Below are 14250 nucleotides of genomic sequence, written 5' to 3'. Positions count from 1 at the left end.
CGTGCAATATCTTCAAACCTCATTTCAATTGGTCCTTTCCAGTAGCAATTAAGCAGATAGGGGAGATGGGTGGTAATGCTGTAGGGGACAGCCTGAAATAGATTGAGAAAAATATGCGACCACCAAATTAAAGAATTGAGCATTTCAATCTTGGATAATTTGAGTGGGTGGATTCATATTTGTTATTCGATTCTGAGGTGGTTTAGCTACAAATTTAGGTTGTGTTTGTTTTTTTATTTAATTCTAAATAGAATTTTAATGTTTAAAAGTATTAAATATTAGGTTATTTGTTTTTGTAGTATTTTATTTTTATAAAGTATTAAAAATTAAAGAAAAATCAATATATTGTTTTTTCTATTTTAAAAAAGCTATATATTTTGGGTTTTTTTATTTAGTAAAAAGTTTACAATAAATCATGAAAAAGTAGAAAAACAAACGACCTATATTTTGAAAATAAGTTATTTTCAACAAAAAGTTAAAAAAATAAATATCATCTTAAATTTAAATTTTTAGTAATGAGATTTTCTCTTATGTTATTATTATTAATTTACAATTGGGAATGTGGGGTTTTTGCAGCTCTCTTGTGGATGGGCTTGGTTTGATTATGTCTTTATTGATAAGTTCTCTTGCTAATTGATTATCCCCAAATTGAATTTTTTTTAAAAAGTTTAAAATCGAAAATGGTTGTTTTTTATTTTGTTCTAACGCTAAGATAAGACGCAATTTTAAAATCTTAAATTTCAAACTAAATGAATTTATTTCAATTATATATATATGGGCTTTTAAAGCTGTCTATGGAAGTTCTACTTGCCACGTGCGTAGAATGCAAAAAATAAATTAAATAATAATTTAACAAGATTATAAATTTTAATTGTTTTTAAATTTAAAAACAAAGATATATTGCACTTAAAGTTTCGAAATTATCAAATACATTTACATAGTCTATCATCAGGCTTTTTCTATAAAAAAAAAATGTAAAATAAAGGTAAGACCATAAAATATATTCGAAGTTGTTACCATCAAACTGGTAATTTCTTGTTTTTACAAAATAACCTCCTGATTTTAAATCTTTTCCCACTTGAACGATTTCTCCCATGTTCCCAACCTACTGCGTCCCAAACGGCCAGGGAAAACGCCAGTGGTGCACAACTGTCCATAGCTAACTCCGGCCCCACCCCACTAACTAGCCGTTATGATCTGTTAAAATGAAAAGCCTCCAATAATACTAAAAGTTGGAAGAGCAAAACGGCGACGTTGGAAAGCTGAGCTGACAAAAGCCACAGATGGGTTGGAGTGTTAGCTTGTTAGGGCGGGCGGCCACATGAGCTTCAAATTTTGAATACCAACAGTGGGGTCCACACCAATCTGTCAAATTCCAACTCAAATTCTTCCTCTTATAATTTTTTTTTTTAATAATTTTTATTTTACCTATATAAACCAAAAACTCTTCCGGTTCGCAAAACCAAAACCATCCCTGCTTTTCTCTCTCTAGCTTCCGGCCTTTCTCTCCTCTCTTTCTCTATATATATATAGATAGCTTTTGATCCGTACAAGAGAGAAAGGGAGAAAATGGCGGGGTGTTCTAGGGTTGGCATTGGTGCTCCTGGGTTTTTCGCTTTCCTTTTCGTCGTTGTTTCCGCCTCTTTTGCTCGTGCTCAGTCGTCGGCTCCTGCTCCGGCTCCCACCAGCGATGGTATGACTTCTCTTCTGTTTGGATCTGATGGTTCTTATTTGTTTTATCTCCATTTGTTTTTATGGAAACTAGTTTCCAGGATTTTTTTTTTGGACATTTCAGACTCCATTTGTTTGTTCTTTCAGTATATTTATCTCTCCAAGAAAACAGAGTTTGGAATGTGAATTTTGATTCGGGATGTGGATGCATTGGGAGGCCTTTTTTTTTCTTTTTTTTTTTTCTCGTGTTTGTTTTAAGGAAATTATTCTCGAGAGATTCTATTTTTCTTCTTCAACAGAAATTTTGATTTAGGATGTGGATACATTGTCCGAACAATTGATTCTAGTGTTTATTGATTATTTCGCTTCGTTTGTTTTGATGGAAAATTGTTTGAAAGTTTATCTTTATTTGTTGAAAGAAGCTTGATACGGGATATGGATGCATTCTATATGCTTTCATTAATATTTTTCTCGCCCTTTTTCAGATCCTTTAGTTTCGATGGAAAACAGTTTCCCGGAAAATTTCCAATAACTCCATCTTATTTTTTTTTTCAATAAATAGAACAGAGTTGACATGTAAATAGTAGAGAACGCTTAGATTACTGTTTTTTTTTTTTTCTACTGTTTATTCATAGAAAATTCAACGGTTTTGTTCCAATTGTATTAGAGTTTTGATGATTGATCCGTAAGTTAATTATTGCAGGGACTGCAATTGATCAGGGGATCGCATACGTGCTAATGCTAGTGGCCTTGGTGCTCACATACCTCATCCATCCGTTGGACGCATCTTCCTACAGCTTCTTCTAAAATTGGTGCATCAATTCGGAGAGCAAAATGCAATGCTTGTAAATGCTTTAGAGGATTTATTATTTTTCTCTCCCTTTATTTTCTTTTTCTCGATTTTTTCTGGTGCTGTTACACCTCTTGTAGCAGTTGACATATTCCAAATTTAGCAGTTCTTTTGTTGTACTTTCCCCATTAGTTTCAGATCCTATTTCATCTGTTTCTTCTCTCTCGTCTCAATATGTCTGAATATCTTTTCTTTTTCTCGGAATATTTTCTGGCCATGAATGCAGCCATGGAAGTTAAAATTTTTAGTTTTGGATATTGAATCCTTGCACCTCTCTTAGCGAATTAAATTTTGAATTCAAGCTATTTATTTCTGGATAACGCCTTATTTTGAAAGTGTTGCTTTCACATTTAAAATAAAAATTCAAATTTTATACTCTATTTTGATTTATAAAATCCCCCTTCAATCCACTTCCCAAAATTTTCATCCAAAAAATAAATCAACATAAATTCTTCCTCTGTAACCAACTCTCAACATGACTTTTGGAATGCCCATTTTCAAATTAGATTTTTTACTTCTCAAGATATTGAGAGGGTTTCAGAAAAATGAAGTCATGATCATTTTGGTATCCATTGATCTTTTAATTAATTATTGTCAATGCTTACTTAATCTGATCCCAACCCAGGTTTGATTTTTCACCGTCTTTTTCAAATAAGGAGTCGTACTTAAGTTTTCTTTTTTTAAAAAATGGATAAAAAAAATATAACTAAAATTTTATATAATACACATAATATACATTATTATATTATATTTATTTATTATTTTTTAAAAAAATAGAAAAAATACTTTCTAAATAATTTTATCAAAACTCATACTCAAAATAAGTGTTTAAGGGTAAATTTTATATATTTTTAATTGCTTTGATGTATAATTTTCTAAATAATTCATAAATGCGCAATTCTTTCAATGAAAATAAACCCATATGTAATACTTTCAATAAGAATAAACCCAAAAAGTTATTTTTCACATTTAAGTCCTAAAATAGGATTTTATTCTTGACAATAATCATCAGCAGCCTTTAAAACTGTTTGAGGTTTTAATCAGACTGCAAAACTATACATTATGGAGCAATTTATTTGTTGCCTTAAAGGAAACAATTTTCCTGGTCCAATACCAAAATTGGGTTATTAGCTTTCTACAGAAACAAAGTGAGAGAAAAGAGAGAAAGAAAGAAAGAATGGGCATCCCAGGGGTCTCCATCATTGCCGGTTGGCACGTCTGCCATCCATGTTAAAGCGTGACTCTTTATCCGAGAAAGAAAATAAAACTTTGGTCCTATCCAGTTCCATTGTTGAGCTGTTGTCTGTGATGTAAACCATACTTCACGACTTCATAGAAGGACACCACAATCCCGACGGAAGGGCCGGCTCGGCCAACACGTGGGCCGATCCCTGTAAACAGTCCTCTCATTCCTCCATCCCTGTTCCAGACCAAAGATGGGATCAGACTTCATTCCTTTACAAGGGAGGAACCTCTGGATTCATGTTTTAAAGTAATTGCAGAATTACAGAGAGAATGCAGCTGACCTCCAGATTTCTAGCAAAGTTTGTCTGGTCGTCATCTTCCATGCCCGGGCAGGATCCTTCTGAGATTACAAAACATACCCAATCAGTAACAGGAAGAAATAAAATGGAGGAATAAAAAAATGAAAGAAGTGATCTGCATATATTTGAAATTAGTATGTGAAGACAATCAAGGATGTTGCAGTGCTGTTCATATTTAGCTTTCGGTACAAAGATGACCGATTTTCTACTCTCTACACCATCAGCAAGTTCTATCGTGGCTCCAATAAGAATATGGGTTCTTTTGCACATTGAGGAACAATGAAAGAGCTGATTTGCATACTTGAGTACGCGAAATTGATTTGGCCGATGGCAACTTCCCCATCAAAATTCTATTATAACTCTGCCAACTCACCAAAAGACTTTTGACTCTTGGGTTAGGACATCTAATTGCATATTTTCCTCCGCATTAGGCGCATCTTAGATTTGGCTGACTAAATTTTGGGCTCCCCCATTGGATTTAAGATTCCATCATTTTACCAGTTTTCATATTTTTCGAAAGCTCTTAGTTTATTTATGACGGAACTCTTATGTTTTATACTGGGGTTGAGACGGGCACAGTGTCCAAATCTGGAAAATGAATATGAATTTAAAAGAACTTGATTTAGAGAAATGACCTCTATTTGCCGTCGTGTTTTTGCAACATCTAGTGGGCATGTAGCAGCAGCTGCAAGGCTTCCTGCAACAAAACCAGCAGAGAAGTTGGCCCCAAGGACACTGGCTGCAGTGGCTTCATCGCCTATTAGACCAATAATTCTTCTCCTTATCTGCATACATGGGAAAAAAGAAACAAGTAAAGGATTGGATGTATGGAAAGATATAATTAGATATGTAATATCCATGAAACTGCTTTAGAGAATGAGGTCTCACTGGCTCAAGTGTTGACCAGCAGATTGCGGAGAAAGGAACATCACGAGCGAGTTGCGCTCCAAGGCCAGTCCACAAGACACGGTAACTTTGTACTGTCAAAGAATGCCATTTACAAATGTATTAATTAAATGCCAGAAAGCATCAAAACATGCTTATAAAACTTAACACTGTCCAACACTGTAATGCAGCTTGAAATACCTCTAAATTCAACATGTAAAAACTTGATACCCATTGAAAAAAACTCATGAAGATAAAACAAGTACAAAGAGAAAAAAAAGAAAAAGAGAATAATCCATAATCAATTAAACTTTACTAAGATATACAAGTAAAAACAATTAAGAAAATTTTGAATAAGTATTCAGAGAAATGGTGTCTAATGTTACATTTTTGGCACAAAAGCCACTTACAAGCTATAACAATAAAAATTAGAAAGTCATGGCACATGCAAATTTATTCTGAGTGATTAAGGATCCAAAGGAAGTTTATGACTTTGAATGTTGCTTAAAAGATGAATCATACCAACTAAAATATTAAAGAGCAAAAGGGAACCATTGATCAAACAACCAAAGCCCAGCATATCTATTATTTCAGCACTTGATTGATCCATATGCATAAAAACCATTTGATACCAGATTTAAAGGATTAGCGCACTGTTCAAGGCAACACATGCAACAATCCAAATGGAAGAATCTCATGCGATAATAAGTAAAAATTAGATTTAGAAATGACTCAACAGACTGTTCTTTTTGTGATTTGTATTGTAAAAGGTTAATTGATCGTTCATCACCTTGTTCTCCATCAGCTAGGGAATTTCTTTAGATAAAGAAATAAGCTGAAACTAAAAAAATCAATTGAAGAGTCAACTTACAGTTTTGAATGTTGTTTGTGCTCCTGACTGGGGAAATGACCCCATGCAGCGTTTTCCACACTCCTGGAGGCTTTGTGCCAGACTGGGTTTCTTTAAATGCCTATTAAAATGAAAGAGAATGACCAGAATGAAAGGCAGAATCCAAAAAGCATTTTCCAACTAAATAGTTCCCTGCAGGAATGCAGTGAGGTAGATAGAAAATTGTTAGTAGCATAAGTAGCCACTCATTGAAAACTAGTTCATCAAAATTTGAAATGAATGGTGTAGTACTTGATAACGATGGCAAAAGTACATATTAAATGAGATAATTTTGAACGCTATATACCTGCATGCGTGTTCTTGCCAGTTCAACAGGATAACAAGTAATACAAGCTAATGAGCGTGCCAGTGAGCCTGCAACTAAGGGTACATATGGTGTCAGGCTTGGGGCATTCTGCGTTGTGAATTCTTCCATAAAGTTGCGGAATATGTCATAACAAGGCAAATAGATGCCCACCTGCTTGACAGTAGAAGTTAATAACCATCAAGAAGATCTTCTCTAAGAGATGTAGACACAAATCTTAGGCCACCTATATGCATGGGGTCAAAACTTGAAAGAAGCTGTAAAAGATTAAAGATGGATCCCCGCCAAGAAAGTGACTTACAGTTGGCATGGCCAATGCTAAGCTTGCGCTTGTGCCTCTCCACAATCTCATAAACCCTTCCTGCACAAATTCATTCTTGTTAAGCCCTGATAATACAAATGTGGTAAATTTAATAACAAGATGCCCCGTAATCTAATAAAACAATCAGGCATATGTATACAAGGTCTTGAAAGGATATCCCTACCACATGATGCTATGAGAAAACCTAATTATAAGTGGACACATAGTGTTATGCAATTTCTGCAGTTGTTTATGTGGATTTACGTTTCCATTTGATCTGTTTTTTTCCTTCCCTTTGGTATCACTGAAAGTGGTTGCTGCTTTTTACAAAGACTTTATCGGTCACATAGTTTCAATTCCAGATTGGCAGAATCACATCATAAATACTGCAAATGGTCATACCATTCAAATCTAGGAAAATTTGTTGAAAGTCCTACTAAAAAACATTTCTAGAAAACCTAAGCTTGGTTGAATATCTAAAGAACAGATTTTGTAGGTTGAACACTTTGAAGAAATGAAGAATGTTTTCACTAACCTCACGTATCATCTTGGAGAAGACATCCAGTGTTCCTCTATACTGAAAACAATCTGGCGGGCACACAGGTACATCACTTAGAGCGGCACGAGTGCAAGATGGAGAATATCTGACATCTGAAAGCATCTATCAAAAAATTCAAAAACAAAAATCAATTATGGAACTGTACAGGACAATGGAAAATAGAATTCATGCTTTACAAGCATTCATCAAGTGTCAAACCTGTAAAGGAGCAATTTCAAAGAAACGTGAAAACCAAGTAACATGTAGAATCTCATATTTACATGGCCTAGTATTCCATTTCGTTTATTTACATCTTAGGGAATCAAGACAAGAATCAAGCAAAGGTACTACTTCAAGTTGTCCCATCCAATAAAGAATATTAGCTAGTAAAGAACCATGAAGATTGTGTACACTTACCGTTTCAAAAGGGGCCATACGACATAGGCCATGATAAGATACTCCAGCAGCCTGTGCTTGCAACCTTGTCTGTATAGCAGTCAAGTAGAAATGCATAACATCCATTAAAATCCATCATACATTCCTGACTTCAAATCAGAGCTCTGACAGAGATCAACAAGCTATATCCATTAGACCAAGCATAATGAATGCATATCCAATAACAAAACAACAAGGAGAGAGTTTCCCTCTGTACATGACGAAAACAATCTCTGAAAGATGAATGAACTGCCGAATGGCATCTTCCTTAGTTAAAACAAATTGCATACAAAATCAGAATAGTAAGAAAGCATAGCAATTGGGCATGTTCTACAATTGCAAGGAATTTAATATAACCACCAATAATCTCTAACACACGATAAATTTAACAAATGGGTATCTTCCAAAGGGAAACAGAATTGAAACAATCAGCAACTATCTCTAGAAGATGAACAAATTAATAAATGCTTATCTACCAAAAATTAAATCAAATTGCACATAGGGCAGTAACAATCTCTGGAACCTCTCAAAATGATTCAAAACATTGGGTAAAAACCGCCAAAAATCTCCAGAAAACGAACAAATGGGTATCAAAACGATTAAAAGAAAAGAAAAAAGAAAAAAAATCCACCAAGAATCTTCAGAAAATGAACAAATTAAAAAACCGGCATCTCCCAAAATCAAATCAAATCGCATGCAACAAGAAAACAAATGGTAAACAATCACCTTCGCAACATCGAGAGGGTTAACGATGATCGCGGAAATGAAGGCGGCACCAGCCGCGGAGAAAGCCCTTTGCCCAAAGCCTAAATCCCCGTCAGATAAAGCCTTGGAATATTGCTCGGACGGTGCAGACTCTTCCCTATTCTCTCTAAACATCGTGTCAGACATCGACGACACATTCCCTTCAATATCCACCCTTGTTGCCGCTGCACCAATCCATGAAGGCAGGCTCGGCCTTGATCCCACCATTGACAAAAACTCTTTTTCTCTAAAAACCCTTCTGAAATCTTCAATTGAAAAGCTAAATTTCAAACTCTTCTAAATTTCAAGCTCTTTTCTCCTTGAAACTCTCCAGAGAATTTGCAGAGCTGTTCGAACATATGAATTAAAGCGGTTGGAGACTTGAGATCGAAACGCTGCGCTTTGATGGTGGTGATTCTAGAGAGTTCTACCTTTACTCTGCATGGGGAAGAGGAGTGCGTGATTCGTGGCGTGGAACCGAGGGCGCCAAACAATTGGGGTGGTGGTCAGCAGTGGAAAGAGAAACAAGAGAGAGAAAATATGATTAATGGATGGTTGTGATTCGTTGCAGGAAAAGTCCGATGAGTGGATGGTTCCGATTCACTGAAACGAATGTCTCTTGGGTCATTGCTTGCGTAGTGTTCTAACTTCTAAATGGCAACGGAGAATCGGGCCACGTTCCTGATCCAATACCGGCCCAATTGAGAATGTCCAACCAAGAAGGGCCCAACTTCATACGATGTGCAATATTTTAAGGCCCAACTAATTTTTGGTAAAAATTTAATTTATTTGTTTTGTTGGAGTTCTAATATTGATTATTAATATAATAACATAAAAATAAAAAGATACGAAATTTAATGTGATTTGATCGCACATATTATGTAATCCCATATCCGACAGGGAAATAAATTTTCGGAACACCCCTTAACTATGTAGACATATTTTTAAAATCGTGAGATTATAAACTAATTATTTTTTTTTATCATATTTCAGTTTCTATGTATTTAAAACATATCATATAGAAAATGAGAACAAATTTCAAAGCCTTCCAACAAATTAAACCAAGAAATTCCACTTCTACAATGCCCTTTGAATCCACTCCATGCCATTAAAAAGGAAAAAGGAAGAAAAAAGAATAAGAATCATCCTCTGCCATAGAACACATCTAAAGGACTGTTTGGGGTGGTGAATAGAAACTCATTTTTCCCAGCTTCTTTTGAATTCATCAATGCCAGAAACTTTGTTTGGGAGGTCCTGTACTGTTGCCTGGTTCTGTATAAATGGATTGTAGATGAAATGCTGGCCGAAACCGCAATCAATCTCACTGCAACTCCAGCTGCCTTCTGCCATTTCCATGGATGGGCCAAAATCTGAAAGCAAGAAATGAAAAAATTGGAACTCCTCTTCTGCCCATTGTCAGCATCGCCCTTTTCCTCCATTTTCTCTTTCAAATTCCAGCCGAAACCACTTTCTCCATTGCCAAACAGTGCATTCAACTCTTCCAACACTTGAAGTGATCTTCCTTGATGCTGTGTTACCTTCTGGATGAGAAATAGCCTGCTTTCTTCCAACTGGGCAAGTGCTGAATTTTGATCCATCTGCTGCCATGATTCTAATTTCTGCATAGAAAATTCAACGGAAAATTTACTCATAATTGAATTCTAAATCTCTGCTGCTTTTGGATTTTCCCGGAACCTCAAGGAACCAAGCCTACATCAAGATAACACAAATCAGTAATACCATTCATTTTCTTTCATATTCTTTTAGGATTTTCATAAAGGTAAAGGACATGAGCATAGAATAACTTCCTTAGTTTTCCACATTGCTTGAAAGAAAAGCAAGGTAATGTGCTAAAAACTTTGCAAATTTGCAAAGTTTTTAAAACCCTTTGGAGTATTTGGACATTGTGATTTGATGCTTTTTATTTTATTTTTTATTTTTTTGGTAATTGGTTTGAATCTTGTTAAGGGAGACAGATATGCTATGAAATGGTTTTTCCTTCAATGTTGTGAATTTCAAATGCCAAAAACTCCCAACAAAACCAATGCATTGCATATCGCAAAGTACATGGCATGTTTGGTTGGAAGGAAAATTTTATGACAACTACAGGGAGTAACTATTTTTGTTTGATTTTGTTTTCTTGGAAGCCCATTTGGGTTTTCATTTCCAGTGTCTAATCACAGATATGGGTTTTAGAATTGACAGGAAAGAATAGATTTTTTTTTTTCAAAAAAAAAAAAGGAAAAAGAAAGTACTGTGGAGGGAGACAAACTCATGAACCTGTAAAAACACAAGCATTTTCTCAACATTCTTCAATGAGTCTCCAATGGCAATCAATCTCTGCCTCTCCTCAAATGGGGTCTCTGCATCTCCACAATAGCAACCACTTTCTGAGCAACACCTGCAGAAGCTGCTGCAACTGGTGTTGATTTCATCACTGACCTTTTCATTCAAAGCCCTTGCTCTCTCAATGAGAGCCTGCAAGTAGTTTTTCATACTTCCATAAAAAAGAATAACTGTGTCAACCAGCCAATCAAAGCCCACTTGTATTATACCTCACAGCCTCTCATTTTGTTGCTTTTCTTTTTCCCATGTTTTCCCATTCTTTTTCAGATTTTCCTGGATTTCTTTTTCTTTTCTCCTCTTTTCTTTTTCCTGGCTGTGGTGGAAGAGCCCCGAGAGTGGAGGCCATTTGGGGCCGCAAACCCATCTCTTTTCTGGGTTTTTTGCATCAGGTGTGTATGCGCTCCACATCATTTTGGTCACTTTTTTGTGGGTTTTGCTTTAAAGGGAAGTTTTGTTTGGAACTGAGAGGTCTAGCTGTTGATGCCCCCACACCCATTGTCCCACTCTGATCACATGCATGCATTGATCATGACATGGTTCCAACCCCCTTCCGCCATCATCCCTCATCATGTACTATGGAAAACCCTAGAACCCATGTGCCTCCCATCATATTTTTTCAATCAAATTTTTTAATATTAGTTTATTTTCTTCAATCTCTTTATCAAACATGAAAAAAATCCAAAACTTATGTTTTGATGGGACATTTGGGAAATATATGGTTTTCAAACCCAACTTTATAAAATATGATAACCAGATTTTAATATGGAAAGTAATATTGCTATCATAGTCGACTTCATTTTTTGTGCCAAAATTGCCCATCCGGATCACCATTACTGATCAAAAAAATAGGTAGAAGTGCATTGTAAGAAGTTGGGTTTAACTATAATGGTGGTGGCGACGATGGACTAATGTGGAGTTGCGGCGACCTTGGCACCTTCGGATTTTTCTTCCACAGCAACATCCAAGCCTCCATGTCAATACCGATCAAAATTTGAACAAGTTTCTTGGCTCATCTTTTTTATTTCTTTTCTTCCTTCGTCATCTTCTTCATTTTCTGGGTTTTTCCACTGAAAAATAGAGAACTGAAGTAGAGCCACCATGCAATCGTCACACGGGGTGAGCACCGGCCACTGTCGCCATTAATCACCACCAGCTTCCCCTCAATCGCGACCAAAACCCACAATCACCCTTGTAGCTTCTTCACATCTCCAGTTCCAACAACTTACAACTCTAAAACCATCTCTATCTTCACCACACCAAATTCCAATCCTTCAACACCTATTTGTCGTTGATCCACCTCCATCTTAACAATAGCCGTAACAGCTAAAGGAAAAGAAAAATCCAGAGGTGCCAAGGTCGTTGTCACCGCAACTTAATCCATCACTGCCTCCCCCATTGTAGCTAAACTCAACTTCTTACAGTACACTTCTACCTATTTTTTAGATCAATAATGGATACCCAGAAGGGCAATCTTGGCACAAAAAAATGGAGTTAGCTCAGAGTGCATGAAAGCAATATTACTTTTCATGTTAAAATCTGGTTCTCATATTTCATAAAGTTGGGTTTCAAAAACCATATATTTTCCAAATGATCCCATCAAAACACAAGTTTCTTAAAAATATTACGCGTGAAACGAGTCAAAGAGTATTGTTATAGTTAAAACGGTCAAAAAAATGTTTTACTTTTTGAGATACTCCGTCAAGTTGGTTATAAAAGATGTATGATGTATGACACATCAATCAAACTTTTGTAAAATAAAGATTATATTCTCTATGTGTACTAAGCAACAAATTGGATATTACCCAAAAAAAAGGGTAACCTTGCTCTTTTTTATAAACTTTTATTTCACTTATGGGCGCCCATGTTGTAGAATCCTCAGTTTCGATGGACCAGGCAAAACCCATACAAAAATGAACCATAAATATGAAGCCTCTCTGCCAATTGGTACCAAGGCTGCAACCTTTTCTTTTCTTTCATCCATTTCACTATTTTTGTATGGTCATCAAAGGCATTTGTGAGCCCACCAGAGAGCCCACAAGAGTTCTAGTCTAATCGCTTCTCTTCTCATTCACCATGTTGTTGATAGCTGCACCGGGCCTCACGGTCCTACCTGCTTGCCCTACCAAAAATGGTTTTGAAGATCAAACGAATGATGACCACTCCTCGAGCTCCCTCCGCCTCGATCATTGGGCCAATCCAAGACAAAAAAAGGCCGATGACACGTATGTTTCATGTCATCAGCAAAGTAAAAGAAGATGAGTTTCTATTTTTTCTTTCATTTAAGATTTAATTATGCTTTGTGCAAATGCTTTTGATCTACTAAATGTCTTTTGAATTCAATCTATTTCTCTTCTTTCATCCTTACATTACATCCCATGCTGACTAGGGCTGTCCCATAGGGGCCTATCCCAACTTGCATATGACGACCAAGGGTTGTCCCATTGAATCAAACGAATGCGATCAGGATCTAAACAAGATATTATGTTTTGTCGTCTCCCATTAAAATTGTCAAAATTTTTTGGCTCTATTCCTTTTTCTTTCCATCAATGCTTCACTTAGGGTGAAGTGTTTGCCCTTGAAATCAAGACAAACTAAATGTAGGTCTAATAATTTGCCCTTGAAAATGATTTTTCAAGACATTTATTTTCATGGTCATATTAATGGTAATAGTAGAGGTGACCAGGAGATAAAGATGAATCAATTTCATACAAATCTTTCCAATATTTTGGCCAAAATGACTTACAAATCTGTGATGGGAGATGCCACCAACTTTGACCAAATTCCATTCATGTATGTGTTAGCAACACATCATGAATTTAATTCAAAAACATTACTCTAAATTTAATTGACATGTATTAAGCGAGACCGATGATATGTTTCATAAAGACTCGTCTCAATTTAGAAGGTGTTTATTTTTTTAGTTTTTTGCTTAAAGTAATTTGTTTTCAAATTTTAAATTATTTATTTTTCTATTTTTTCATGATTTATTATAAACTTTTTATTAAATAAAAAAATTACAATATTTTACTTTTTCTAAATAAAAAAAAAAACATTATATTAGTTTTTCTTTACTTTTTAATATTTAATATAAATAAATTATATAAAAAAACAAATAACCTAATATTAAACACTATTAAGTATTAAAATTTTATTTAGGATTAAATAAAAAAACAAACATCATTTTAAGTTTCCGTAGAAGTTTGATGGCCCATAATTATATTGTGTCGTGCCACTATGTTGGACTCCAAATAAACCCACTTGAGAATTCTCTAAATTTCTCTTAAATTTGAAGTAACAAATTTTCAATCATAACTTCCTATTGGTTGATAGTATGATAATAATTTGATGAAAGTGATGTTAAGTGTTTCAAAGTTAATTAACATGTTATAGAATGATGAGAAATAATATTAAATAAGTCTTCCATCTTTGTTTTTAAAATAGTAATTTTCTAATACCATACCAAAAAATATCATCAACTAAAAAGCGTTATATTTTTAGTATAATTTCATTATTTTTGTCTTTTTATTCTATTTGTTATTTTTTTCGAATATAAAAAACAAAAAAGTGGAGATAATGCCAAAAAAAAACTATTATCGAGAGATTTGCAAAAAGACACACATGGACATGGAGAGAGTGTCGTCTTGTGAGAGACATGGGGTTCAAGCTTGTGGGGGACTCATCAACGTGAAGTGGGCTTCTGACACGTGGACATCTGACACGTG

At 35.1% G+C, this 14250-nt stretch overlaps 3 protein-coding genes across 5 annotated transcripts; 1 reads left to right on the top strand and 2 right to left on the bottom strand.

The window, feature by feature from the left end:
- Window positions 1-1451: 1451 nt before the first annotated feature.
- On the top strand, window positions 1452-2776 carry LOC117931792 (arabinogalactan protein 20-like). Its single transcript, XM_034852862.1, has 2 exons — window positions 1452-1693; window positions 2375-2776. Exons 1-2 carry the CDS (start codon window positions 1570-1572, stop codon window positions 2476-2478), a joined length of 228 nt encoding a protein of 75 aa, XP_034708753.1. The 5' UTR covers window positions 1452-1569; the 3' UTR covers window positions 2479-2776.
- A 713-nt stretch (window positions 2777-3489) lies between these two features.
- On the bottom strand, window positions 3490-8702 carry LOC117931617 (mitochondrial carrier protein MTM1-like). 3 transcript variants are annotated; one of them, XM_034852602.1, is made up of 10 exons: window positions 8165-8702; window positions 7421-7489; window positions 7001-7126; window positions 6466-6525; window positions 6147-6317; window positions 5822-5921; window positions 4954-5045; window positions 4701-4850; window positions 4048-4106; window positions 3490-3941 (listed from the first exon to the last, which is right to left on the bottom strand). In XM_034852602.1, the coding sequence occupies exons 1-10, from the start codon at window positions 8408-8410 to the stop codon at window positions 3797-3799; spliced, it is 1218 nt and encodes a 405-aa protein (XP_034708493.1). In that variant the 5' UTR covers window positions 8411-8702; the 3' UTR covers window positions 3490-3796. The 3 variants fall into 3 exon arrangements, with proteins under 3 accessions (XP_034708493.1, XP_034708495.1, XP_034708496.1); XM_034852604.1 differs by having other exon boundaries at window positions 7421-7563; window positions 8165-8249; XM_034852605.1 differs by lacking the exon at window positions 8165-8702 and having other exon boundaries at window positions 7001-7116; window positions 7421-7498.
- Window positions 8703-9201: 499 nt separating this feature from the next.
- LOC117931807 (plastid division protein PDV1-like) lies at window positions 9202-10907 on the bottom strand. The gene is made up of 2 exons (XM_034852875.1): window positions 10463-10907; window positions 9202-9801 (listed from the first exon to the last, which is right to left on the bottom strand). Exons 1-2 carry the CDS (start codon window positions 10676-10678, stop codon window positions 9325-9327), a joined length of 693 nt encoding a protein of 230 aa, XP_034708766.1. The 5' UTR covers window positions 10679-10907; the 3' UTR covers window positions 9202-9324.
- Between the last annotated feature and the right edge of the window lie 3343 nt (window positions 10908-14250).

This window comes from Vitis riparia, chromosome 15 (genome assembly GCF_004353265.1).
Source record: "Vitis riparia cultivar Riparia Gloire de Montpellier isolate 1030 chromosome 15, EGFV_Vit.rip_1.0, whole genome shotgun sequence".
NCBI lineage: Eukaryota > Viridiplantae > Streptophyta > Magnoliopsida > Vitales > Vitaceae > Vitis > Vitis riparia.
This window is presented reverse-complemented; position numbering and strand designations above follow the sequence as displayed.